Consider the following 27,817-nt stretch of genomic DNA (forward strand, 5'->3'; position numbering starts at 1 on the left):
GCCTCCCTCCTCTGCACAGGAAACTGAGAGGCTGAGGACAAAGGCACGAGGGGCAGGGGTGGCCCAGAGAGCGCGGGATGGGACATGCAGGCTTGTCTGAGCTCTGCGCTCTCTTTGGCCAAAAGGCCCCTCTGTTCTGAGGCCTGCGAGGCTTCTTGGAGCAGGGCAGTGGAGAGAGCAGAGGACAGCAGGGAGGAGTCGAGGGCATTTAAGGGAAAGACTAGCAAGTGGAAAGATGTGACGTATTCGTTCCTGCGGTTCTCCAAAGTGCAGCCCTGAAGCCGCCTGAAGTTCCTTGAGCTCACGCGATCCCTCTCCACCTGCTGTGGGTTGCTTCTTGCTGTTGCAGGGACCAGATGTGTGTGCACTCCTGCCTTACCAGACGGTGAGATCCTGTGGGCAGACATCTACTTCCCGGCCCCCCACACACCACCCAGTGTCTTGTTCATGGTTACTACTCCGTGCAACTTTGCTGAAGGAATGTGTGAGGGATCGGACGGGGAATGAATGAGTGACCTGAGTTTTCTCCCTGGAAAAGTGCGGTGGTGTGGAAATGAGGCTGGCCCAAATTCCCACAAGGCTGTCCCCTTTTCTTTCCAAACTCTATGCTTATTCATCAACAACCCCACGGTTCAGACGCTTGATTCTGAGAAGATGAGCTCCTGGACACTGGAAAAAAATGTATCCTCTTCTGTACATAAACAACGTGACTGACTGGGCATATCCATCCTCCCCTTCTTCAGGTAAGGCAAGCTTGACTTGAATTATGGTAGCAGTGTGTTCGTCTAAAAGACTACATTTCCCAGACTCCCCTGTGGCCAGAGCTGGCCAATGAAATGTGAGCAAAGTCACCATGTGGGACATCCGGGAATCTGTTTAAAGGGAGAAGACTCCATAGGAGGAGCACCTCATTCATGGCTGTTTCCCTTCTGGTCTGGAAAATGGACAAGAAGGCAGGAGCTCCTATAGCCATGTTGTGACCTTGAGGATGCAGACACCTGGTGACCAGACCATACCAGTCCTCGGCTACCTTCATCTACTCTTTTATGTGAGAGAATAAACCTTTGATTTGGTTAAAACCCTGGGGTGGGCCTCCATTGCTGACCGCAGAACACAGTTCTTAGCTGATCGTTTCATTGAAACTTCATCAGTGTGAATCAGTGCCTCAAAAAGGTAGATTGACTTAGTTCCTGAGGCCGCAAAGCCAAAGTCCAAACAAAGTCAAACTGGAGCACCCTTGTCAGTTCAGGGCGCCCAGGCTGACTGGGGGGTCCGTGGCCTCTTTCCAGCCACGGCGCTGTACAGGGTCTGGAAGCTCCATTCAGGTTCCTGCACCCCGAGTGCCACTCTGCCTTTGGGTTTGCTCGCAGAGGGGCAGGGCTGCACGTTTCCAGGGCACAATCCACAAATAAGCAATGGTCCTTTGGACTGCCCAGCTCTGGGGCTGCATGAAAAGGGCCTGGGGCTGCCTGTGTTTTTGTGTCTGTAATGAGTCAGGAGTGCGTGCGGGGGAGCGGGGAGAAGACCGGGGGGTGGGGTGGGCAGGAGGCGGCAGAGAACCCAAAACTGATGAGTATTCCGGGTGGCTGGGCCGAAGCCCCCAGAACTAGGCTAATTTGCATGCCTGTGTGAAGCTCTGGTCCCCAGAGGAAAGGGGGACCTGAGGTTGGGTGGGAGAGCCCATGATTCTGGGATGGAGCAGATGTCTCACAGCCTCTTCTTACTGTCGGACAGCTTCTGTTTCTTCTCTAAAAACGTAAGGTGTTCCTTTCTCATGTATAGCCCTCCCTCCCCGGGCTCCCCTGAGCTGTTCAGTCTCTTGACAAGTGCCTCTGGCCCCACAGTGGGGCTGGGGAAGCATGTGGGAGAGAGGGCATTAGGACTGTGCTCCAGAGAGAGCCACCCAGGGGGCAGGTGGCCAACTGACTTTTTCTCTGGAGGCATCCGGCACTTGGTGTGTAGGGAAGCAGGGAGGGAGAAGGGGTTGCTGAGGAAAATGAGCTGAGACAGGCACATCAGAGGATCAGAGGCCCTCTGAGGGCGGAAAGGGTTGCCCTGGTCTGAAGGCACGCCCAGCATTTTGGGCTGGGGGCAGGGAGGGAGAGGGTACTGCGCCCTTGGAGAGATTCACCTCCTCATGATGGGGCGTTAGATTTCCTAGCTTTGCTGCCCCTGTGAGGTCCATTTTGGAGCTCTCCTGTATAGGTGCAACCCACAGGCAAGCGGGAGGACTAGGGGTCCCCAAATCTGGGGTAACAGATCCACTGTAAACATTACAGAGATCTACAGAGCTGTTGTCACTCTCACGGCCCCAGCTGTCTGCTTCTTTGTCTAGGCCCTCGCAGAGGGCTGTAATCCAGTCATCTGTAGTCTTTTATTATAACAATGAATCCTGAGCTGGAAGAGAGGCCCAGGGGGACCAAATGTCTAATCAGTAGGCCTGGAACACCACCGGGGCAGGAGATCTGGGCCGCCCCTTCTGCAGACCACAGACAGGTGGTGCCCTGGGGCTTTGCACTCGCCCTGGTTAGCCGGCAGGAGGGCCTGCGTGAGGTGGGGCTGGGAGGAAAGTTTGCGTCTGGAGCAGGGACAGTCTTTTCTCCCCAGACCTCTGGGTGGATCTTGGCAGGGACAAGGAACATCCTGGACCTTCCGGCATATTAGCCCAGCTGGGAAAGTGCATCCAGATCAACAGCCGCTGGCAGGAAAGGCTAGGCAGTGGTCCTGAGACTTTGTTGGGCTTCAGGGTCAGCAGAGGGCTTGTCACAGCAGGGTTGGAGGGCCCCATCCCAGAGCTTCTGGCTCGCTCAGTCTGGGTCAGGCCCAAGAACTTGCATTTCTATCAAGCTCCCAGACGCTGCTGCTGCTGCCAGTCCCCCCACCCCAGGGGTGTGTTTGGGCAGGTAGAGGGGTTCGTGGTGGGGCAATTCGGCAATGACTCATAATGGTCCCAGCCTCTGGGTAGCTTGGACCTGGTTACTCGCTTCTTGTGAATAAAATATAGTAAAAGTGATGGGATGCCACATCTGAAATTAGGTTCCAAAAGACTGTGACTTCTGCCTTGTTGTCATTGTCTGTCGCTGGATCTTCTTGGCTTGAGGGCAGAAGGTGGGGCCTTTGGGAGGTCATTAGATCATGAGGTTGCGGCCCTTAGGAATGGGGTCCGGTCAGCATCGATGAGACCCCTGGGAGCTCCCTTGCCCTTTGCTCCACACGAGGACACAATGAGAAGTCTGTGACTCAGAAGAGGGCCCTCACCTGGGCACAGAGGCTCCCTCCTCTCTGTGGATGAGCCACCCAGCAGTGGCCTAAATGGATTAAAGGGACAGGAAGGTGATGGAGGGGAGTGGGGTCATGGGTCTAAGGGTGTTTGCACTCTGAGAGGAGGCTCCTAAGGCCAGGCCAGTCAGCATCAGGCCAGAGCACAGAAAACCTGGGGGGCCCTGCGGTGGAGCCAGGCAGAGCCTCTCCTCGTCGTGTGGACAGTTTCCCTACCAACCATGGGACAAGGCTGGATTAGGGAGAGACAAAATAAAGGATAACATTTTCTCTGATGACCTGAGTGGAGAAGCGTCTGCATTTTGTGGTCTTCCTACACTGACTTGGCTTGGAGAAGAGACCCTGCTTTCTTCAGACCGTTCCCTCTAATCTGCCCTAAGCTGCCATTACTTTCTGGTGCCCTAAGCCGCCATTAGCAACCATGGTCAGTCCTTTCCTTGACTGGCCTGGCTGGGGGATGACCCGACTCCTCCCTCCTTCCACCTCCCCGACACCTTACCTCCTGGGACCGCCCTGAGATCAGGATGAACCCGTTGTTGTCGATGACGAAGCAGTCCAGCTCCTGGGGAGAGACCGGGAGGGAGGTCATGGCCAGGCCCTGACTGCTGGGCCTGGCCTGGCCTGTGGGGAACCCCCCCATGTCTAGTTCAAAGGTACCCTCTTTAGTTGAAGGGCCCATGGTTCCCACTTCCCCTACCGCCTTTCCCCTGGGAGAGAACTTACACTGTCCTCGCAGCTCTCTGGGCAGGGTCCATCCACAGGGCTGCACTGGAAGGAAGAGGAGAAACTGTATGTGGTGTGGGCCTCCGTGTACGTGTGTGTCAACGCAGGAGACACGCACCGCGTGAGCACGTGTGTGTCGTGTGTGGGTTATGTGTGTGCTTGTGTTTGTGTGTGGGGGATGGTGGATGTGTGTTTGTGGCATACTTGTGTGTGTGCGTGCGTGCACACTGTGCTGGGTATGCATCTGTGTAGGGCGTAGGTGGTGTGTATGTGGTGTGTGTTGTATGGGCAGGATATACGTGAGCCATGTGTATGTGTGCAGGCATGATACACACGTGTGCCGTATGTGTGGGTGACGGTGTGTGTCCGTGGGGTCAGGGCCCTGAGAATCAGGCCCTCGCCAGCCGCCCACGCACAGGGGTTCAGCTACATCCCCTTCCGAGGGAGCCGCACCCCTGCATCCCATGCACGAAGGTTGGAGTTCAGCCTTATGGTGCCAGAAGCCTCCTGGGGTGGCTTTGGAGGCTCCTGTTCTTTGTGTGACCTGGAGGGTGACCCTAGGTTATGGGGCAGGTGTCCCTTCCTATCTCATCCCCTCCGTCTTCATGTTGTGGTTCCCCAAACCTGCTTAAAGTGAGGAAGCGGCAACAGCAAGTGGATGGACAAGGCCTTGGAACAGAGGGGCAGGTTCTGGTGGAGGAGCTTGAGGGGGTTGTGAGGAAACCCAGAAAGCACAGAGGGCTCCGGGGAACCGGGAGTGGAGGCCGGGAGGCAAGGGGTGGGCTGGAAAGCAGTCCAGGCTTGGGTCTTGGCTAGAAGGATGGGGGGCACACATCTCCTTGCCCAGGGGCCAGGGTGGGTGGGAATACGGGGTCCTCCTCATTCCTGGGGCTGAGTGGAGCAGGGAGACCCAGGCCACTGGCAGAGGCACAGGGAACAGAGACAAGCAGAGAAGGAAGGGATCCAGGAGAGCTGAGCGAGGGTCCCAGAAGAGAGGGCCTAGAGAGGCAGTGGGGCAGCAGGAGGGAACCTCTGGCCTTGACCTGGCCCCATCACACCCACCTGCCGGGTCGACGCCCAGAATGTGCGCTGCAGGAACTCCAGCCTCATCTGGACGCCCACCGCTGCGGGGAAGTGGGAAGAGGGTGGACAAGACCATGGGTGTGTTTTTGGGGAGGGGGGTGGTGGGAAGGAAGAGACAGTGAGAGAAAAAAAAATAGATTCAAGTTAGAGAGAGGAGGTGCATCAGCAGGACCCGAGGGGAGGGGTAGCACCGCAGCTGAGTCAGACAGGAGCCTGTGAGAGCCCAGCCCGGGCTCCTGGGGGGGTGGGGCGGGAAGCAGACAGACGGGCGGCTTCTGTCTCTTCCCAGCAGATAATTCTAGAAAATGCTTCCAGAGAAAGATGAGGCCCAGGTTAGAGAACAATGAAGGTGGCATTCATCCTCTGATCTCGGGAAACTCAAGGCAGATGCACTGGCACATTATTCTCCCCTTTCCCAAGGATGGAAGGACAGAGGTAGAGAGATAGAGCCATCTGTTCAAGGTCACGGCGATCAAAAGCGGCAGGCTGAGATGGGAATTCAGGGTCCCTCATGGAGCTTTCTAGATGTCAAGCCTGACACAACAGCCTGTCTTGTACCCAATCCCTGCTCAGGGTCTCCCCTACTTTGTAGGAAGGCGCTTCCCTTGCCGAAAGGTGCAACCAGGTTTACCCAGGTTTGCAGGTAGTTTCCAGAAAACCAGACATGCTGCCAACTGCCAAAAACTACCCCTTGGTGACGCCACTTACAAGGGGCTACCCATGTCTCTTTGGTTCCCATACAGGCTTGGAAGACCCAAGCTGGAGCTCACATGCTAAGAGAAATCTGAGGTCAGAGAACACAAAGAAAAGGAGGTTCTATTGAAAAGAAAAAGAATAGAAAAACTAGGTCGACTTCCTACTGTCTGGTATAATAACATCGAAAATTTTGAGTGCCGGGCACCTTCACATCCATGGGCTTATTTCATCCCCACAGCAGAGCAGTTCTATTCTTACTGGGGCTTCACAGAGGAGGAAACAGGCTTGCAGAGATGGCCTGCTTGCCTCAGTCCCCCGGCCCCGAATAACAGAACCAGGACGCGCAGCTGGGGTCTGTCTCTAAGGCTCTTAACCTCTCTGTTCTTCACGCCTGGGTCCCAGTGGTCAGGAAGGAGCTGGCTGGCTTGGGTGAGCAGTCTCCCAGCGGGGGCTATGGCTCCCTGGTCCATACAGGGGGAGTGGATCTGGTTCCTGACTGCTCCCGCACATTCATGGGACATTCTAATCACCCCGTGGCCACTCGGTGGAGGGATTTTCCATTGCGATCATTGTGACTTCCCCAAACTCAGCAGCTGGCTCTTCTCAATGGACTGGAGTTCCAGCAAAGAGCTATAGAATTTTATCCTTTTGTTTTCAATATGGAATGATCCTAGACAAGTTTGGTGAAAAAAAAAAAAAATGAGACCAAGGAAGGGTCAAGGGGCCAGAACTCTGGCCCTGGGTTAGAGTTGTGATCTTTGGATTTGTTCCTTCGGTTATAGAACAAATCATGATTATACTTGCCCTAGGAAGGCTGAATGGGTATAAAATTGTTGAGGCTCAAGTGGACAGGGGGAGAGAACATTATTATACACTAGAGCTTTGGTACTCAAACGTGGCATGTGTTAGGATCATCTGGAAGGGGACACCTGGGTGGCTCAGTTGGTTAAGCATCTGTCTTTGGCTCAGGTCACCATCACAGGGTCCTGGGATCAAGCCCCGCATCGGGCTCCTCCCTGCCGCTTATGTTCTCTCTCACCTCTCTCTCTCCAATAAATAAATAAAATCTTAAAAAAAAAAAAAGAATTATCTGGAGGATTTGTCCCCATCCCCATATGTCTGGGGCGGGGCCTGAGAATTTGCATTTCTAGAGCACTCCCAGATGGTGTTGATGCTACTGGCCCAGGAACCAGAGTTTGGAAACCACTCTTCAAAAGCAATGCTGTCTGGGGGCACCTGGGTGGCTCAGTGGGTTAAAGCCTCTGCCTTCTGCTCAGGTCACGATCCCTGGGATCGAGCCCCGCATCGGGCTCTCTGCTCTGCAGGGAGCCTGCGTCCTCCTCTCTCTCTGCCTGCCTCTCTGCCTGTTGTGATTTCTCTCTGTCAAATAAATAAAATATAAAAAAAAAGCAATGCTGTCTGATTGAACTTTCTGAAATGATGGGGCTGTCCAAGCTCTGCACTGTTTCATACAGTAGCCACTAGTCACATGTGGCTGTGGAGCCCTTGACATGTGGCTGTTATGATGGAGGACCTGAATTTTAGATTTTTTAAAATATAATTTTAATTAATTTAAATTCCTTGGCTTCCTTGGTCAAAGAGCTTTCTTCCTATTCCTAGAAATAGGAATTCCTTGTCTCTCTACCTGCTTGCTCGGAGCCACGGTACCTAGAATCATGACATTCCTGAGCTAGAAGAAATGCTATGATTCAAACACGGAGAGTCTTGAGAGAGTGGGGGTTGATTTCCCCTAAAGAAACAGGTTTTTGAGGCTCTTGCATAGAAATAGGAGGAGTGGGGAGCAAAGCAGGTTCTCTCCCCCTGGGTTCTGTCTCACAGCTGGTGCATGAGCTCCTCTAAGGCAAGTTCTGGGTGCTTTGCGTGTGGGACCATATGCAGAGCTGAGGACATTCCAAATGCTTACTACCTCTCCACGGGAGTCACCGAGAGCATTTCAAACTTCACAGGTTCCAAACTGAACCTGGGCTTTTCCTCCCCAAAATGTGACCCTCCTTGAGACTTCACCATTTGGGGCATATTCCATTTAATTGTAATCATTTTCCCATATCCCATCCAAGTTCTGCAGACCTTATTCCAAAACACGGTAAGTCTGTCTCCTCCACCCCCGGCCAAACCAACATCTCTCACTTGCACTAATATTCTAGACCCCCAAGCAGCCTCTCTGTGATCCGTTCTCCAAGAGTCACGACAGTGATCTTTTTGAAGATCGTATCACCTCACTCCCTTGCTTAAAGACTTCCGATGTCTTTCCACTGCTCTTGGAGCAAAATCCAAACTCCTCTGTCATATGGCCTCAAAACCCCACAGGAGCTGGCCCTGCCATTCTCTCTGATTTCAACCTGAATCATCTTCCCTTGAACATGCTAGTCTCGTTCCCACCTAGGGCTTCGGCATCTGCTGTCCTTCCTTCCTGGGATGCTCTTGCCCTAGAACTTTACATGGCTGGCTCCTTCTCATCATCGGATCTCATTCCAAATGTCACCTCCTAGAGAGGCTTTCCCTGACCTCTCCAGATAGAGTAGCCTACCCCTTCATCCTTCATTCTCATTTCATCATTTTTTAGTTTCTCAGCAACATGATTTATTTATTTTATTCTCATTTATTGCCTGTCTCGCCTTATTGGCATGGGGGCTAAAAGGCAAGAGGGAGAGAGTTCTGATCCCTTGCACCTAGCATCAGACTTAACATATCATGGGGCTCCAAAAATATTTTTTGAATTAAATAGGTAAATATTTGTGAATTCCACTGAGCCAGCCTCTTGATGGGGAAGCGAATTCTATAAGATCTCTCAGTGTTGTCCCTCGTCTTTGGGGTTGGGGACCATGTTGAACTTCTTCCTTCCATATGGAGCCTCGCCCTCTTACAGATCTGGACTTGAGTCCCTAGAGTTGAAGTTGTGCTCTGATTCCCTTGAAGGCCTAGGAGGGAACCCACTAAGGAACGGGGATTTCGGGTGAGACAGAAAAAACTTCCTAGGGACAGGAAGTGCTAGATCCTGAGGGCAGGGGTTGAGATAGGATGGGGGAGCGAGTGAGGGGCATGGGAACCTCTTCAGCAACAGAATGTCTGTTCTGCCCTGCCTTGTGACTTTTATCATTTCAAACCCTGTTCAAGTCCTGCCTTACAACCCAAACTGTACTTTTCCACCCCAGACACTGAGACAGCCCAGCCTTCTCTCCTGGGAGACCTGCCAGCGTGACGCTTGGGTCTATGAGCTGCTTGCTCAGGTGGCCGGACATCATCAGGATCTCACCGGCCCCCCATGTCAGGGGAGCACCAGGCTGGCCAGCTTCCCTCCCAGCACCAAATAGCAGCCTGCTGTGTGCAGGAGATCATGCCTCATGGTCTGATGTTTGCAGACAGGCTCAGAACTCCGGGTGAAGAGAGATCCAGCAAAGGGGTGGAGGGAACATGGGGCACCTGGCCTTCCCGGGCTGCTCCCCCAGGAGGTTATTAAGGGACCTCCCCCTCTTGCCCAGGCATGATTGGTCCTTGTTTCAGAGCCTGACCTTGGTCCGCAGGTCCTGCTACAATTTGATAAAGGTGAAAAAATGACACCCCCTTCATCCTGGCCCTAGCCGGGCCTGTCCTTCCCCCTCCCCGGGGCCTCCTCTTGCCCTTCTCTCTCCCCTGCGTCTCCGGAATGATCTCGGGTCTTCCTCCAAAGCGGCTTTTCTTTAAGATCTGCTTGGCTGTCAGACAACCTACCAAAGAGCCCCGTAAGGCCACAGGCCGCAGGCAGCTTATCAAGATGTACCTCTTTGCTCGGAGTCCTGGCTGTCACTACGGCGCTGTTTTGTCGTCACAGACCGCAAAGTGAAACAGCCGTGCGCTCAGGGAAGAGCTCCCTGTCAGGAGTCATGCTCCTAGGGCTCAGCACTCCACATTTTACCCCCAGCTCTCGCATCTCCTTTGTCCTTCTCCCTTCTCTGCCCTCATAGCTCAGCCCAGAGACTGTTCAAGGGATCTGGACCTGCGAGGCTAGCAGGGGCCTCTCTCCAAACCTACAAGCTGGGGAGCCAGTAGACACCCAGGTCATGGAGTGCCGGTAGCCGAAGGGAGACCAGAGACCTCAATCATTCTACCTCCTCGTTCTACAGAGCAGGAAAGCAAGGCCCAGGGCTGTCAGGTCCATTAACTAACTAATAGCTAGTTAATGAGCAACAGAGTCTAGACTCTGGGTCCCCTGATGCCTAGGCTTGGGCTGGTCCCTTCTCTCCCTCATTCAGCTGACAAGAGGCACTGGGGCGTGGGAGAGGCAGAGTCCCTCTTCCGGAACAGTTCCTAGTTTATGAAAGAAGATAAACCATACCACAGAAAGTGGCTTTACATTTTCTGCGATAAGAATCACAAGGATGGCCCCAGGAAAGGCTATAGATGGGAGAAGGTCAAGTCTGTGGACCACACAGAGAAACTTTGTAAACGAGGAGACTTTCTGGTTGGGTTTTTAAGAAGGGGGAGGCTACCCATGGGGAAGGAGGCTGTTCCAGACTCAGGGAAGGAGCTGGAGAAGCAGAGGTCTGTTTAGAGGCAGGTGGGTACAGTTAGCTTGAAGGTAGGATGCACAGTGTGTAGGTGAGAGGCAGGGAATTCCCAGGAGGTAGAAGACCCACTCTCTCTCTCCTCCTGGGACTGCGGGTCGGAGCCCTTCCTGCTGAGTCTGGCATCCATCAGAACAGACAGAAAGGAGGTATAGGAGCGCCTGTGAGAGGCATCCTGAGTCGAGGTAGTTTTTCAAGCTGCTTCCCCCTCCCCCGTTCCTGATCCTGATGACCGCCCCCCTCCCCAATGCAAGTGAAATGGAAGAGGGATATCCCTGACATATTGGCAACACACCGTGCCATCTTCTTGTCAGGGCGATTTTAAGAGACTCAAAGAAGGGTCACTTAGGGAGCTCGGTTATAGGCTGTGCTCTCGCTGGGGCAAGCCCCTGGCTTTGCTCCTTTGCCTTTGGATCAGACGCTTGTCATCTCTTGGAATATCAATTTCCCCAACTTCCTTGCCCTGACTGGTTAGTAATGAGGCTTCTGAATTCTTGAACACCAGTTTTTTCCCCTTCCATGCCTACCCCATCTAGATAGAGGAAGAAGCCTAGAAAAGCCAAGCATGGTGCGGGGGGCGGGGGGGCTTGCATTTAGTCCCCCCACCCCCTCCCCCATCAGCCAGCTGCAGCAGGCCCCTGAGCTTACAGCCGGCCTGCCCTGGCACTGTACTCCCCTAAGCAGCCCTGATATGGGGTCACTGAGGCTCATTGACCTGTGTGTGACCATGTGATGCCAGCTCTGTGTGGCTCAGGGCCCCTTTCTGGAGGACTGCTGGGCAGATGGGCTGCCTGCACACCCCTCCAGTTACCCTCTCTGGAATAAATCACCCTTTGACCAGGAAAGGGGTTCAGTTTTTCCTGCTCCCCAAGCAGGATGGAAGACACTGCCTTGCATGCCTCTGAACTGGAGACAGACCCCGCTTCCTAGGGGCCTCCTGCCACCAGGGTCCTGCCCCTCTCTGCCAAAGGGAAGGGGAGAGAAGGGGGGAACCCCAGAGTGGGGCAGCTGGTCAGGGCAGGGAGAGCTTGGAGGGGCACGGGGAAGGAAGATGGAGGTCTACGGGAAAACAGCTTTCAACAGCTTTCCCCTCTCCAGTTGGAAGCAATTCAGCCGCAGGAGCCTTTTTTTCCACTGAAATGCTCACATTTTAAGGGTGAGCGCTGCCCTCTGGCCAAGAGCACCTCTGGTGTGTGTGTGTGTGTGTGTGTGTGTGTGCATGTGTGTGTGTGTGTGTGTGTGCGTGCGCGCCTTCGCCTGTGTGTGCTACTGTCGCTGTCATCACAGATGTACCCCCAGCTGTCACTCCATTGCTCCGTCTCTTTGCTCGCGCACACGCGCGCTCTCCTTCTCTCCCCCTTCTTCCCCTCTCCTATCGTCTCCCTCTGTCCCTCCCTCTTTCCTTCTCAGTTTGTTATTGACCCGGCAGCCTGGTCCCCTTGGCAGGCGGCGGCGGCAGGCATTCCTTCTCCCCCGTGCTAGGCATTCCTTCTCCCCCGTGCTTTGTGCTGCGCTCCAGGTCCCTGCTCCCGGGCGGACTGGGGACTCAGTGCCCACTGCGCTCCGCTTGGCAGGGTTGTCTGGATTTCTCCAGGAACCCCAGGAGGGTCTCACTGGACAGATGGTTTAGAGCTACTTGATTTAAGGAGCTTGCGGTCAGGGTGAAGAAAGGTGAGTGCTGTTTGCTGGAGGGAAGGCATGAAGGGCCGGTGGGGGTGCAGGGTGGCCAGGACATGGGGAATGGGGCCCATCTTTGCTGGGTCTCCTGGCCTTGCACAGACAGCCACTGTTACCTCCTGCCTGGGAGCAGTTGCCGGGATTGGGGAAGTGCTCAGGACTGGACATCGGGGCAGCCCAAAGACACAGGGCGCAGGGCTACGCTGACCTCACAGTGTCGGGGAGGTGAGCTGGGGTTCTGCTGGGGCAGGGGAGGGGAGAAGAGAGCAGTGCCAGTGCCAGATGACAGGCTCGGGTGGCATAGAAACCAGTCCCCGCAGCACGGGGAGTGCCAGCCAAGAGCCCTGTGCCGTCTGCCTGCCCAGCTCAGCATTCACAGCCCGAGGAGCTTGGGTGCTATGGGAAAGGAGATGCTGGTGACAGAACCGGTTCAGAGCGTGGCTTGGGTGGGGGGTGGCAGGCTGGAGATCTGAGCTGTCTGAGGTATGGGAATAGACCTCGGGGCCCAGCCTCTTTGCTGGATGCCCTCAGCATTGGCCTCCAGGCAGCTGTCCTTGGACAAGGGTGCAGAGGAACCCTTCCCTAGCTGGACATGGCCCCACGCAGCTGTGGGGGAAGGTTCCCTGGTGGGGGCGTGGCTGGGAATGGACAAGGGAGAAAAGCCTTGCAGCTCTTCCTTGGCAAAGCCAGAGGCCCTGCTCCCAGCCCTCAGGGGGGCCAGGGGCAGGGGGTGGACCCTGGCTCGTGAGAACTTACTCGGGGTGTCTCCCAGCTATACACCAGGTCCTCTATCTGTAAATGGGTTGGGAAGCCTTATGCCTCCTTGGTGGGAGTTGTGGACTCAGCCTCGGGGGAATGGGTGGTGTACAGCCCGGTCTTGCCCACCTGGCACTCTGACCCACCGAGGCATGGGCATCCTGAGCTGGAGTAGGAAAAGTGCTCTCAGCAGCCCCAGGCCCATTTTGACAATGCAGAGAGGGTGGTCTAACCGGGGGTCCCAACCACCCAGCTCAAATTCCAGGGCCTGCTTTGTCTCTTCTGTGAGCTAAGCTGTCTGAGTCAGCAGGGGGCAAGGGGGGAGGGATGGCAAGGGTGGCACCTGGCTGTCAGGGTTCATGGGGCATGGCTTTGGCATGACTCAGATTGATGCCCAGGAGCTTAGATAACTACATTGGCAGGGAGAGGGGAGGGCGAGAGGGAGGGAAGGGAGGCTGAGCACGTGGAGGGGGCGGGGGAAGTCCAGCAGGAGGGAAACCCGAAGAAGCTTCCTGCTCTTCCCACCCCACCTCCCCACTGCTACAGTCTCCAGCATTGCCAAAAGAGGGAGCCCAGGAAAGCCAGCCTGGGGGTGGCAGGAGAAGGAGGGACGTTTCTTAAGCAACCGATCTGGTTTCTTTGGGGTTTGGCTGGAAGCTGTGTCTGGGGCCTAGATGAGCAAATCTCGTTCCTATTTCCTTGGCACCAAAGCCAAGGAGGGGCCAGGTGGAGCTGCTTTGGGCAGGATGGGTAACATGGGCTAGAGGCAGGGGAGGGCCTTTACATAATGTTGGGGTGTCTGGGGAGGAAGGAGTTGTAGCTCAGGCAGGCTCTCCCTTCTTGGGGTCTCTCTCCTTCTACCTCAGATCAGGCCTCTTCTGCCCCCTGCCCAAGACCACAGCCTGAGCCCCTAGCCCGACCTCAATGAGGACGCTTAGCTGATTCACAATGGAGAGGGACTCCAGTAAGGAATGACTGGTGGCTTTTCTGTTCAGATTCCCAGAAGATCTGTTTGGGATCAGGGCTATTCAACAAGGAAACCAGGAGGCAGGAAGCTTGGGGTGAGAATGGGATATGCTTTTTAGAACAAACCAGGAAGGTCAGCTGGTTCCAAGTACAGACAGAGAGATTTGAAAAAAACTGCTTCCATGCTGCCTGGGCAGTGTGTCATGAGGGTGACAGGCAGGAAGAGACTGAACATGTTTCCTAGAAGGGCCCAGATGGCCAGATTGGAGGCAGCCGGTGGAGGGGTCACCCTGCGTGGTCCCCACCAAACAGGGCTAAGCTCAGGCCACCCGCAGTCCAGGTCCCCATCTCCCCTCTTGGAGTCTCTCAGCCGCCTGTGACCTTCACCTGTCTGCAGAGGGAAGTGGTGTGCAGGTGACCACGAAGGCCCTTTCTGCTTCTCAGCTCTGTGACTCTTGGATGCCGAGGGCGTGCAGAAGCCTCGTCCTCAACTAGAGACCCTTGACCAAAGGGAGATCCTGGTGGAGGTGAATGGCAGAGCAGGCATGATGTCCTAGGAGTCAGGGACCCCCGGGCTGAGGTTCAATGGGCCATAAGTGCTTGTGTGGTTTGGACATTGGGCTTGGGATGACGGACATGACAGAATCATCAGGGGAAGGGTGTGGACGCCAGGCTGGCGGTGGATGTGTTGGAGGTTTCTAGCTGAGGTCTGAGCCAGCCTCACTTGGAGGACTAACCTCTGTCTGCAGGAGAAACCCCAAGGCACAGGAGCACAGAGAGGCCTCTGCCCCACACCCTCCGACCCAAGCATTCTGTGGGTCTGGGGCTCTGGCAGGCTGCTCCTTGCCTTTCACCCATGGGGCTGGGTGAGGGTGCTCCCAGTCCCAAGGGGATGCTGTCGCACCCACTCAGCACGGCAGGAGCATACGGAGCTTTCTGCTCTGACTGCTGTCTCCTGGCTTCCTTCCTCACCTCAGCACCCGGCCCTCCCCCTGAAGGGATTCTAGAAAGCCCCCTCCATGTCCTTTCCTAAGATCCTGGCCACCTGGGACGTTTCCACATTGCATCGATGAGCTTACTGGAAGGAGGGGCCCTGGAGGGGGACTGGGCTGGTGTCTCAGCCCAGTTCAGCTCAGCTGGCTTCTTCACCAGCAGGAGGGGCATCAGAGCACCTGCCGCCAGGTCCCCTGAGTCTGGGGGTGAGGACTTGATGCATAAACTGTGAAGTGCTCTACAAATGGAAGATCGCCTCTCCCGTGTCTGCCTTTCCTTCCTACACCTGGAACCCCTCGTTCCAGATCAGGAGCAGAATGGACCCGTTTTGCTCAAAGCTACTAACTCAGCTGTAGCTTTGTCCCCAGGCTGCTTGAGCACAAAGCTGTATTCCTTCTTCCCCGGCCCAACCTGACACACGTTACTTCATTTCCTTCGCCTCAGTTTTCCCCACCTGCAAAACCTCAGAATGTTGTTCTGAGAACTATGAACACTATAAACAGGTGTTTGTGGCTATGGTAGGCGCTTCTCCCCACACAGGGGCTTTCTGAAGGAGGTTAATGTCAGTGTCCTCCCGCCCCGCGCCCCCCCCCCCCCCCCCCCCCCCCCCCCCCCCCGCCTTGCCCAGGTCATGGCCATTCCCTAGATGGGGCCTGGGGGGATGGACCTGCACCGCCTCCTGGGAGGTGCCAGGGCCTGCTAGGAGAGAAGCCATCTGTCTTGTGCTTCTCAAACTTTAGTATGGGATCTTGTTAAAATTCAAATTCTAGTTGGGTGGGCCTGGGGCGGAGCCTGACAGTCGCATCTAAGAAATTCCTAAGAAAAGCCCATGGACCATACCGAGTAGCAAAGGATTCTTGGTGGCTCTCCCTTTGATTGCTTGTAGTTGCTCAGCTCCACCATGTTCCGGTTCTTTCAGCAAAGCCCAGCGAAGGAGGCCCAGTGCCCCGCTGGGGCCCGGCCCTTCTCTCTGGTGTCTCTGTCCCTGGGGCTAAGACAATGAGCGTGTGAGGAACAGGAGCAAGTCCAGCATCCTCGAGGCTGCGGGACCTGGAGATCTTTCTGGCAGGGCCTCCCTGCTCTTTTCTGTCCCTCATTCCCCATCCTGGGTGCAGGGACTTCCCTCTCAGACAGTGTAAATTTATTCCAGCAGCCGGGCAGTGCCTGCTGCTGCAGATGCTCTCCTAATGTAGGTCACCCCCTTTCCTAATGAGGCTGGAGACTTCTGGGAGTGAGAAGGGGTCCTTGGGTTGGAGGTGTGCTTGTGGGCAAAGGGCCAAGGAGGCAGGAAGCGCTGGGTTCTAGCCCTGTATCTCCCTAAAGGTCACTTCCATGGTGCCCAAGGAGGCAGGGCCAGCTCGGTGGGGGCACAGGCACCGCTGCCCCACTCCCCACCCCTGGACCTGGGGGGCTTTGTTTTCATCCCATTTCTCTAGAGATGCTGGGGTCAATGGTGTCCTGTCACCTTGGAAGATGATGCCTAGGGGGTCTGCCTTGTGCTTGCTGGTCAACCCCTGGGCTGTTGGGGTGACACTGAGGCCCGGGATGTGTGGGTGGGCTGGAAAAGGAGAAGCTGCTTGAAACAGAGGGGAACAGGCTCAGGTGGAAACAGGGCCTGGGCTTGGGCAAGAGGGATTCTCAGCCCCCTGTGTCCTTGCAAGAAGCTGGAAAGAGCGAGAGCAGAAGCCTGGCTTGGGTCTTCAGCAGCCCTCTGGGTCTGAATATAGAGAATGTTCTGGAGTGGGGGCTACCTTGTGGGTTTTTTGTTTAGACCTTACTTCTGGGTTGGAAGTGTCCCCCCACGTCTGTCTGCTGGGGGCTCTTGCTGATTGAGTGTTGGCATCTGAGGGGGAGCGCTGGAGGGCTGCCAGTGGGCATGCGTGTGTGCACGCGTGTGTGTGCGTGTGCGTATGTGCGCGCGAGCACGTGCCTAACTGCACAGCTCTCTGTGGGTGTGTGTCTGTACCATTTGCTGTGTTGGGTGCTCCAAGCACGTGTCTGGGAGCCTCTGTGCACCCTGCTCGGTGCGCACATGAGCGTCTCCCCATAAGGGCCATTGCTGGGTGATGGTCACCAGGGAGCGGACGAGCAGCCAGACTCAGACCTATTCTGATTTATCATGTGACCTTGGGCAAATTGGTCATCATCTCCACGCCTTGGATGGCCACTAACCTGTCTGATACTGTGATATTGTGTGGGTGCCATGAGTTCTGACTGTGAGGTTCTTGTGGGAGTCGGTGGCTCTTCCAAGGGTCAGGGCCTGAGGGACACAGAGAGAGTGGACACTGCGTCTGGATGGAGGTCCGGGAAGGCTGTGTGTGCGAGCGTGCCCCACCATGAGCATCCCGCGATGGGCCATCTGCTCAGGAAAAGGGAAGGAGTCCCATGTGTGAGGCTGGTGGGACCAGGAAGGAGGTGCTACTTAGAACTCGTGCAAGCTGTGGTCCCCCTCCCCGCGGAGGAGGGGAGCTGGGGCTTCCTCACAGTTCTCATGGGCTCATGTCCAGGCTGGGCACGTTCTTCTGGATTATCTTCTAAGGTAATGTGTACTAAATATAGTAGATGTTAACTCTTCTCCCTTAATTAAATTGATCTGCACAGAGATTCCGCCCATGAAGTCGTACCGTCATCACTTTCAGAGGGAAGGTAACTGAGGTTCAGAGAGTTTACACGGTTTGCTAAGGCTGCCCAGCTAGGGAGCGGCAGGACCCGAAGGGAACTGGAGGCCTGTGGGCCAGGGCTGGCGAGAGCTGCTGGGGAAGACACTTGAGCTGCTCGCAGCCTCTCCTTCATGCCTCAGCCCAGGGCCTGGGACCCATCCAAGAGGCGGTGCGGGGCACCGGGCTGCTCCCCACACCCCACATTGGGGCCCAGTTGTTGTGACAGACTCTGCCAGCCCTCAGGAGGCCTGCACGACCTGGAGCCTCCTATCCCCCAGTGGAAGAGGGGGAAAGAGACCAACCAAGTCCCCCTCCCCACCCCAGGCTCCCCTTGCTGGGAGCAAAGTTGAGGATCCTGTGGAGGTTGCTGTGTTTTAAGTGGGGTTTGCCACCGGAGGTGGTTCGATTCGAGAGTGGGGGCTGGGGAGGCGCCGAGAGACACCAGGAATGGCAGCAGGGCCCAAAATGCCCGAGGGAAACCCGCTTCACCGGATGCAAGATGTCAGAGCTGACTTAGCTTCCCAGCAGTCCCTGTACCTCCTCAGCTGCCTGCTTAACTCTGCCCCTGGCTCCTCCAGATTGTGGGGGGGAGAGTGCGGTGGCGGGGAGAGGGGTGCGTGTGAGAGCGGACGCTGTGACCGGGATCACGGAGGGATGAGCAGGCCACCAGAGGAGCCAACCAGGAGCACTGGGCTGACGGGATGCTAGCCGTTTGGGAGCAGGAGGGGCTGGGGGGGGGGGCAGAGCCATCCCTTCCTGCACCCGTCCCCTTCCCCACCGTGTCCCCGCTTGCTGCAATGGTACCACCGTCCCCCTTTCCCATCCCTCCGATGGGGCTGGAAGAGCTGAGGCTCTGGCTTCTGTCTGAGGGCCTTAGCCATACCTAGAAGGAAATGGGACCACGGGAGGGCCCAGGCCCCTCTTACTAGTCTTCAGGTTGGCACAGGGCCGGTCCTGAGACCCTAGACAGGGTGACTACCCCTCTTTTGTCATCTGCAAGAGAAACCTGTTTCCTTGCCTCCCTGGGCCCCCTCCCAGCCCTCCTTCTGCTCTGAAAGCTCATCCTCTCCTTCCTGTCCCTGTCTCCTGCACGAACAGCTGCTGCAGCATGAACTCCCTGAGCTGATGAGTCTTATTATAGACCAGCGGGCGGAAGACAGAGCACCACACCTCACCTCTCAGGCGAAGGTGGAGGGGAAGCGGGAGGCCAGCCTTGTGGCAGGAGCAGGGTCTGGGCCTCACGCCTGACACAGCAGCAGACTCTGCCTCCTCGGGGGCCATGGTAAGAGTGGCACGGGGACCGGGAACATGGTTACCATGGCCTCACTCTGCTTACCTAGTAGATATGTCCCTCACTGTCCCACCTGTGACTTGGGGGAAACTCACAAAGGAGGCCCTATCACCCTGCAGAGGATTTTAGAGATAGCACACCAGAGAGGACTCAAGAGAGGCCGGGGAGGGGACACCGGAGAGGCCACCGCTGGGGACCTCTGCATCGCACAGGCAGAACTCGGCAGCATGCCACAGCCCGGAGCCTGCCCTCTTTGCAACCCCAGTCACCCAGGGAGGGGGACGGATTCCTGGCTTCTCTGCCCCTCATTCTCCTCCTTTCCCCACTCAGGGAATCATAGCTGAGTAGAATGGGAGCGGGAATGACAAGGAGTGTAAAGAGACACCAAGCCCTCTCCTAACCCCTGGGCTGGAACGGGGCCTCAAGTGCTCTTCAGCTCTCTCTCTCTCTCTCTCTCTCAGGACTGACAGGTAGCACGCACTGAGGGGCTCTTCTCTCCCCGGAGGTACAGAGCCGTGAGAGCTGTGGTGTTCACCATGCTGGCCCGGGGCACTGGCCCCGAGCAGAGGACCAGGCCTGCCCTGCCATGGAGGCAGATCTCCTGTGAGTACAGTGCGGCAGGGGTGGGGGGGGAGGGGCAGCTTGGCATGCAGTGATGCCCGCCAGGCTACAGGAAGCTCTGATCTTTCTGGGATGCCCAAGGCCTGAGAAGCCAGGGGTTACCCTCTACAGTCTTGCCCATGGTACTGGCATCTGTCGCAGCCCAAGAAAGAGTTGTCATTGGGAGCTTCGGTGGTTAAGTCAGGAACTGGAGGCCATGATGGGTGGTTCTGCGGCTCTAGGTGGGGCCATTCCTGCACCCAAGAAGTCCACCCCCACCCCCAGTGGTCTGGCTTGTGGGAGTCCTGCTGTTCTAATGGCGAGTCTCTCTCTTGTCTTCCATTGACTGGGTGAACCTAGAGACTTCTGTCTCAGTCTTCCTAGCTCTGAAATGGAGAGAGCTCTTGGACTGTGGTGTTGGAAGGACCACAGGGGTTGGGTCCCAGCCTTCCTTCTGTATATGGGGAAAATGGGATCTCCATTTCTCATAAGAAAGCCTTGTAAGTTGTTGGGCTGAAAGAAGCTTGAGAAATCTCATCAGGAGAGGCAAAGTGTCCAGGTAGTGAGGACTGGCCTGCCCAAGGCTACATGGTAAGAGGTAAGAAATGGTCCTGAGGGACATTTTTCTGCCTGACTTCTCCCTTTGCTCACTTGGCCCGGTGATACCGTGCGTGGCAGGACCAGAGCAGCCTGAATTATTCACCACGTGAGAGCGGCTGATCCCTGAGCCACTCAGATCCTGTTTCAACCTCATTCTAGAATCACTCAACACCTCGCAATACAGGATTATGTTTTCTTGTCACCAGAGCTTTTATGTCACCCTGAATTCCTCAGGGGTGGCGGGGGGATAATGGCTTCTGGTTATGACCCTTTTGTGAGGGAAACTGGATGGATTGAATTATTTTCTGGGGAAAGTGAAGTCTGAAGAATGTTGATTTTCAGATGGCACAGTGGGGCAGGCTGACCTGGCAACAGAAGGGATCAGAGGGATTAGAAGGTGAGAGGTAGCAGCAGGCCACCCCACGTGGCCAGGAAGGTTCACTGGTCAGCACCCATGCCCATGACTATGCTTGTTCCTCTGGAGAATGAGGCTCAGGTGTCAGCCTTGCTGTCCGCCTCTCAGCTGTCACTGACCCCACAAGTATGGGGAGAGATAATCCCATACTGTTCCTTCAAGCTCTGTTCTTGGGGACACCAGACAATGAGACATTTACCGGACAGAGGCTCAAGACCATCCCATTCAGGCACTCAAGTCGGACTGGCTGCTGGCTCTCTGAGTGGGATCATCTGGGCCATGAACTGGGCCTGACTCTCCATTGCTTCTCTGGCTGGGTTCTTTCCTCTGGACCTCTCTTTAGAAAAGAAAACAGCCACACTGCTGCTTGCTTCCCCTCTGCACCCCTACGCTCAACTTGGAGCTATGCTAGGCTCAGACACGCCATGCGTGAAAGAGACAGAGCACAAAAGGGCCCTCCCACCCCTGCCCTTACAACCTCCCCTGCGCTGTCAGATCTGCATGAATCCCACATCCAAGATGGAGCCAGTAATTTGCCAGACCGGGTGCTGACTTGAAGAAGTTGAACTATTTTGAGCTCACTCATTCTCTCTTCCACAGCGAGCAAACTTCTATGAGACTCAGGAAGATGCTAGAGGGGAGATTTGCAGTCACTCTGAGAAAGTGTTGTTGGACAATGGAATGAGCTGCTCTGTTATAATTATTCTCTGAGGGGTCCCAGCCCTTTCCCAGGCTAGACTCTGAGCTTGCTTACTTAGAGGGGTCCTGGGCAAAACATGGGACCACAAAAGGAAAGTTGTTAATGGGTCCATCCTGCAGAAATTCTACCCCACAGCCCTTAGGAACAGAAGCCCAGCCTAAGTGCATGGTTGGTTTTAGAATGAAAATAAATATGAAACTTCTAGAATCTATGATTTGCAGTCATTTGTGCCCAAGTGTTCTTCAGCATGGAAGTGGATTTGGGCGTCTTACCCTCATCATTTCCACTGTGGTCTCCCGAGTGGGACCCTAGAGGGCCTGGGGCTCCTGGTCTTCATACTGTTACCAGTTCCCTTCTTGGGTCTGGCAGCACATGAGAGGATGTAGGGGACAGGGGTGGGAGCACCCCTTTGTGCTCTCCCTCTTACACGTACGGTGTGTCTTAGCCTAGGGCAGCCCCAAGTTGGGGGCGGAGGTGCAGGGGGGAGGGAAGAAGCGATGTGGTTATTTTCTTTTGGAAAAAGGATCTTTCTCTGTGACACTGGGAGAGGAACAAGGGAGCAGGTTTCTTTGACACCTTTACATCCTTTATTTGGTCCACATCTATGGTATCAGTGGGAGATCAACCAGGGGAGGCCCCGTGAGCAGGGGCATCCTTGTGGAACAACACTGCTCGTCCTCTGGACTCAGGCCTGCCATTCTCCAGGATTGTACTCCACTCAAGTGGTTTCTTTGCCAGATGTGCTGCGAGGCAAGGAGCACTGCTGACACTGTGTGATGTCCAGTAATACAGATTGGCTTCGGGCTTGTTAATTATCTTTTTATGTGGTCAGTGAGGATTTGTGCATTGATCAGGGCTCTGGCCAAAACAGATAAAGTCAAGAGGCCATTATGTTACAAATTAGAAAGGACAGTAACCCCCTGCCCATGGCTTTCTTTCCTCCTATCTGCCTCCCTCCCCTCCAGGGATCACCTGCTGGATCACGCTGTATGCTGTGGAGGCCTTTCCTGCCTGCCCCTTCTCCTGCAAGTGTGACAGCCGCAGCCTGGAGGTGGACTGTAGTGGCCTAGGCCTCACCATGGTGCCCCCAGACTTGCCTGCGGCCACCCGAACCCTCTTACTCTTGAACAATAAGCTGAGTGCCTTGCCAAGCTGGGCATTCGCCAATCTGTCCAGCCTGCAGCGGCTGGACCTATCCAACAATTTCCTGGACCAGCTGCCCCGGTCCATTTTCGGGGACCTGACGAATCTCACGGAGCTGCAGCTGCGCAACAACAGCATCAGGACCCTGGACAGGGACCTGCTGCAGCACTCGCCCCTGCTCCGCCACCTGGACCTGTCCATCAATGGGCTGGCGCAGCTGCCCCCTGGCCTTTTCGATGGACTCCCCGCTCTGCGCTCCCTGTCACTTCGCTCCAACCGTCTGCAGAACCTGGACCGGCTGACGTTTGAACCCCTCGCAAGCCTGCAGCTGCTGCAGATTGGGGACAACCCTTGGGAGTGTGACTGTAACCTGCGTGATTTCAAGCATTGGATGGAGTGGTTCTCCTACCGAGGTTAGTCCTGCCTGGGTTAAGGAATCGGGAGAATCAGCCCTGGCCCAACAGTTTTCCTGGAGGCTGGGCACTGACTCGGGGTTGAGGTCCAGGGAGAAGGGGTGGCCCTACCTCTCCACTAGCTCCGGACTGGAAGAGTCTCAGCCTGGGCTCCAATCCATGGGCAGGGCAGAAAGGCTGGTGCTGCTTTCCTTTTCCCTTTACAGCTCTGCTTTCTTCTTTGTGTGCCCCTCCCAGCTCCTAGCCTCCTTCCTCTTCTTTTTCTTTCAGACTGACTCACTGTAACTAGATCTCACTTCTGTAGGTATTGTGAGGCAACTTAATAATTTTTCTTTGCATCCCACCAGGTATGCCTCTGGGCTTCCCTGGCATGGTAGGAGGAAGAAAAACCACCCTTGCTCCTCTGAATAATACAGCAATTTCTTAAATATCCTCAGTTTCAGGAGGGTGGAATATAATTTAAATCCACAGATAAAACCAAATTTTCGTTTTGATGATGATCTCAATGCTTTCTCCTAAGAAGTTTTATATTCATAGCTTTTAATAAGAAACCAAATGGCTTTAGTTTTACTCTTTCCCTTCCTTCTTTTGGGGAAAGCTCTAGAATGAACTATAAAATGATAAGGAGGGCAAAGAAGTGAGTGTAGTTGTTAAAAGTGCCAGATCTGGGTGTGATTTGTGGCTCTGTGTGATCCTGAGAAATCTCTCTGTGGCAGTGTCCTCATCTGTAAAATGGGTCAGATAATAGCTATCTGATAGAATTATTGTGAGGATTAAATAGTAATGCATGTAAAGGTATCTTTTTTTTTCTTTTAAAGATTTTATTTGTTTGTTAGAGAGAAAGAGAGCACAAGCAGGGGGAGCAGCAGGCAGAGGGAGAAGCAGGCTCCCTGGCAAATAAGGAACATGATTCGGGACTTGATCCCAGGACTCTGGGATCATGACCTGAGCCAAAGGCAGACACTTAACCGAATGAACATCCGCATGTAAAGTGTCTTGAAAAGTAATTAACATAAAGCAAGTTGTCCATAAAACCTATTCATTTATTTGTTCGTTTGCTACCAGGAGTCATAACATAGAACGGATTTGGTAGGACAGAATTTGGTGCCCAGCACAAAGTAGATGCTCCCTGAGTATTTGCTGAATGAGTGAATCAGTGTGAAAAGAATATGAGTCCTTTCCACCAGTCTTGCTCCTTTTGTTTCGTATCCAACCACATTTGCACAATATTCTCCCGTGTTAGTTAAACAATTTTACAGGGGCACTTGGGTGGCTCAGTCAGTTAAGCTACTGCCTTCGGCTCAGGTCATGATCCTGGGTCCTGGGATTGAGCTCCGAATCGGGGTCCCTGCTCGGCAGGAATCCTGCTTCTCCCTTTCCCTCAGCTCCTCCCCTGGCTCATTCTCTCTCTCTCTTACTCTCTCAAATAAATAAATAAAATCTTTAAAAAAATTTTTATAAACTGTAAAGTGCCATAAAATGTTAGTCACTATGATAATTTCTCCCATTCTTGTGAGTCAGGAAATAGCAACTAATACCTATATAGCTTCCAGTTTATAAATATCTTTTCATGTACATTATCTATCCTCATCTTTATAACAGTTAATCGAGTTAGCCATTCTTATTTTATGGCCACGGAAACCAAGACTCACATGCAATTAAATAAATTATTTATTGGCGAGGATTCAACCTCAGGTCTTTGAACAGGAAGGTGAGGTTGCTTCCATCTCAACACTGCACCCCTGCCTGTCTGAAGGGGACCCTTGGACACACTGAGCTGGCTGTGAGACTTGCCACAAGTCCCCTAGGCAGTCAGAGGCACAGGGTCTCAGCCCCATTTGTTATCCCTAGGCAACATCCTTGTCTTTTTACATAATCATCAGGAACTAAATTCTTAGCACCAAAGGGCCTGGAGTGGGAATGTCTATTTTTGGAACTTTTCAACAGTACAGTTGTTTTCAGCCTTGCACTTCTTTAAAAAAAAAATTCTTGGGATGTTTTCATCAGCATCCCAGGAAAAACGTATCTATTATATGAGGAGACGGACATACAGCAGCTGCTCGGGAAGAGGGAACTGGGAGTGAGGGGATGGCAGGAGCTATTTGGGAAGGGATCTCTTGCTGGCATCCAGATTTCACTGGAAGCTGATAGAGGGACAAACTCTGACTCTGACTTCCTAGGGGATTCTCCTGACCTACCACCTGTGTTCTGCATACACATTCTCTCCTGACCTCCCCAAAGCCCAGCCTGTGCGCCACACCCCCTCATTAGCACCGGCCCCCTTCCTTTGCCCTTAGGGGTCTCAGGGTTCCCTCCCAAGATGCCACTGTGCTCAGAGATTCTGGGGTGCTGATGGGCTATGGGAATGCTCTCAAAGAGGAAAAGACAAACATTCTCACCTGACCTTTTTTTCCCCTTGCCAAAGAAATAATCTTGGGCCACCAAAAGCTTCTGTCTAGAAGAGTGGTGGCTGTGGCAGTGGCTTTTGACTTGTCCTTTCTATGACAGGGAGGAGTGCTGGAGGGATGAGATACAGTGGGGAACAGTGTTCCAGGTTTATAGATGGGCAGTGAGCAGGCAGATGGGGGGGCGAGGAGAGGAGTAGTGGACCTGCAGCCCCGGCAGGGCTCTCGGCTCTCTCTTTGCACGGCTGAGTCTTCCCGAGCATCGGCCCGCATTGGTGGTGCCGTACTCTCGTGGGGCAGCTGGACTCTGGGCAGAGCAGGCTGGACTGGAATGGTTGTGTGCTTCTCTAAAATGGGAATGATGGCGCTATCCATTTTCTATGGCTTCTGCGCTGATGGAATGACCTGGCATGTGTACCTCACCGATCCTGGTCCTTGGCTTCATAAATGCTGGTTGTTCTCCCTTCCTCTCCTACTGCTGTGACTCCAGGACCGACTGCATTCCTGATTAACCTTCAGGGCCTTCTGTTTTGGGGCCCTGGGGATGGGGAGAGGGAGCCCAGGTTCCGGATGCCTGGTCAGCCCCAGCTTTTTTTCTCCCCTGGCTGCAGGGGGGCGCCTGGACCAGCTGGCCTGCACCCTACCCAAGGAGCTGAGGGGGAAGGACATGCGAGCCGTCCCCATGGAGATGTTCAACTACTGCTCCCAGTTGGAGGACGAGAATAGCTCGGCTGGGCTGGGTATTCCGGGGCCGCCCTGCACCAAGGCCAGCCCTGAACCCGCTAAGCCCAAGCCAGGGGCTGAGCCCGAGCCCGAGCCCAGCACAGCCTGCCCCCAGAAGCAGCGGTATCGGCCGGTGAGCGTGAGGCGGGCCATCGGCACCGTGATCATCGCGGGGGTGGTCTGCGGCATCGTCTGCATCATGATGGTGGTGGCTGCTGCCTACGGCTGCATCTACGCCTCCCTCATGGCCAAGTACCACCGGGAGCTCAAGAAGCGGCAGCCCCTCATGGGGGACCCGGAGGGTGAGCACGAAGACCAGAAGCAGATCTCTTCTGTGGCATGAGAGCCCTGCCCCACTGGCCTAGGTAGGAAGGGCAGGGAGAGCACGTGGGGGATCCCTTCCGTAAGGGCTGGCCCTTCCCTCCACCTCCACTGGTGCCCCCAGCCCTCCAGAGAGCAAGGCACGGTGTAGGGGTCTCCATGAACTTCCAAGTCTCTGCGGAAGCTGCCCTTGTGCTCGAGGCTCCTGCTCATGCCCCTCCCGGGGTCACCAAGTCTCTGAACAGCTGGGGATCTCCTTAAGCTTCTGGCTATGGCTCTGTGTGCAAGTGCAGGCTTCTGGACTCAGGGTTCCCCTGCTGTCCTTCCTGCCCTGGGGCAATCGCAGCTGGGTGCCTCTCCCCTTTGGCCCATAGGTGTGGGGAGGAGGGGATGAGGGGCCTAAGGGGTCAATTCCCGTGACCCCCTTCTAAGCCAAGAAGATACTCTCAGCTGCCCTTCAGTGTCCAAGTTGAGTCCAGCTTTCAACTGCCAGCTCTAATGTACGATCACATCAACCCCGGCATCTGGACCCAGCACTTATGACACACTCTCTTGGCTGGAGCCATCGTGGCCCCTGTCTGCTACAGGCCACACCAGCCCCACTGTTCCCAGCCTCACTCCTGCCCTCTCACACATACCCGAGGTCACCAGTGCAGTAACACCGACTGGAGATCTCTCTCTTTCTCTGTCTGTCCGTCTCTCTCTGTCTCACACACACACAGAATCACACGGAGATAGAGGTCATGAGAACTTAGGGAGCAGTGACCTGTTTCCCCCTTGTGTCTCTGGCCATCAGGCCACAGAACCTTTCGCTTGCTTACGGCAACCTTCTCGAGTCAACAGGGGGGAGAAGCCCACACCGACAACACAAGGATTCCTTTGAGAGTCTCTGAAGTGGGCCAGAGTGGTGCTGCTGGCTGAGCCTTCCTGTCACCATGGTAACCTCTCACACCTCTCCTGCTGGGTTTTCCAGGGACACCGGCCCAGAGGCCTTGACGCTGCAGCATGTGTGGATGGCAGCCTCCAGAGAGCCCAGACCCATCCCACTGGGCATTTCTTCAGCGCTGTCTAAGGACATCATCACTGCCAGGCCCCAAGGGGATACCCACCAATTCCACTCCTATAGCCTGCAGCCCAAGAACCATTGCTCTGTACCCCTCACCCCTCCATCTTCAGCAGCTCCGGGCCTGGGACCTCGGGGTGGGGACTGGGTCATGACTGGTGGCATCTTGGGAATGCAGACGGCCTTCGCATAAGCTCGGTGCCAGGGCGGACCCCCAGCAGGCCCCAGGGGCAGGGAGAGGGCTGCAGGTTCTGCCCAGAGGCTGCAGGGTTGGGGTTCTTTCCCCAGGGTTTTGTGTGCTCAGTCTGTCTTCCTGGAGTCTTTAATTGCACCTGGGCTGGGCTCCAAACCAGAGCATGGGCCGGGGTCCTGTTTGTTACCTGCAGCCTACACCGAAGGGGCGGCAAGGGAGGAGACAGCTGTGCTGCTGTGCGAGGCTTTGCGGGGCAGAGTCCCCGTGTGTAGGTTGGCCCTATCCCTGTGAGTCTGATCACAGGTGAGTACTAGGTCTCCCCCTGCTGGACACCTGTTTTCCCACGGAGAATGGGGAGGCATCAGGCTGGTTTCAGGCTCTAACAGGGGGTCTTGCACCTGTTTTCCCACGGAGAGTGGGGAGGCATCAGGCTGGTTTCAGGCTCTAACAGGGGGTCTTGCTTGTGGCCCCAGAAGAGGACTCCAGAACATGGAGACCAAGAGTCTGAGGAGGGACAGGGCAGGTCCACTTTGCCTTGCACACCCCCCCATCCTT

General features: G+C 55.1%; 2 protein-coding genes across 3 annotated transcripts in view; one reads left to right on the forward strand and one right to left on the reverse strand.

The window, feature by feature from the left end:
• Positions 1-27,817, reverse strand: part of CACNA2D4 (calcium voltage-gated channel auxiliary subunit alpha2delta 4) — a 112,124-nt gene that overhangs the window by 8,864 nt on the left and 75,443 nt on the right. The window contains exons 27-29 of the mRNA XM_046010644.1: positions 5,065-5,126; positions 4,003-4,047; positions 3,779-3,841 (exon numbers count right to left, since the gene is read on the reverse strand). Coding sequence (XP_045866600.1) covers positions 3,779-3,841; positions 4,003-4,047; positions 5,065-5,126 — 170 coding nt within the window. The remainder of the gene's footprint in view (positions 1-3,778; positions 3,842-4,002; positions 4,048-5,064; positions 5,127-27,817) is intronic.
• Positions 287-27,747, forward strand: LRTM2 (leucine rich repeats and transmembrane domains 2). Of its 2 annotated transcripts, XM_046010647.1 has the most exons (8): positions 287-385; positions 637-743; positions 883-1,048; positions 18,494-18,677; positions 19,148-19,289; positions 21,967-22,557; positions 25,574-26,050; positions 26,980-27,747. In XM_046010647.1, the coding sequence occupies exons 5-7, from the start codon at positions 19,223-19,225 to the stop codon at positions 26,026-26,028; spliced, it is 1,113 nt and encodes a 370-aa protein (XP_045866603.1). In that variant the 5' UTR covers positions 287-385; positions 637-743; positions 883-1,048; positions 18,494-18,677; positions 19,148-19,222; the 3' UTR covers positions 26,029-26,050; positions 26,980-27,747. The 2 variants fall into 2 exon arrangements, with proteins under 2 accessions (XP_045866603.1, XP_045866602.1); XM_046010646.1 differs by lacking the exons at positions 287-385; positions 637-743; positions 883-1,048 and adding an exon at positions 11,650-12,014.

The sequence above is a fragment of the Meles meles genome, chromosome 7, assembly GCF_922984935.1.
Source record: "Meles meles chromosome 7, mMelMel3.1 paternal haplotype, whole genome shotgun sequence".
Lineage (NCBI taxonomy): Eukaryota > Metazoa > Chordata > Mammalia > Carnivora > Mustelidae > Meles > Meles meles.

Coding starts and splice junctions, on each gene's coding strand:
- LRTM2 (XM_046010647.1), top strand. CDS start 19,223: ATGCTGGCCCGGGGCACTGGCCCCGAGCAGAGGACCAGGCCTGCCCTG. Junction 19,290..21,966: donor GCCATGGAGGCAGATCTCCT/GTGAGTACAGTG, acceptor CCTCCCCTCCAG/GGATCACCTGCTGGATCACG. Junction 22,558..25,573: donor GGAGTGGTTCTCCTACCGAG/GTTAGTCCTGCC, acceptor CCCTGGCTGCAG/GGGGGCGCCTGGACCAGCTG.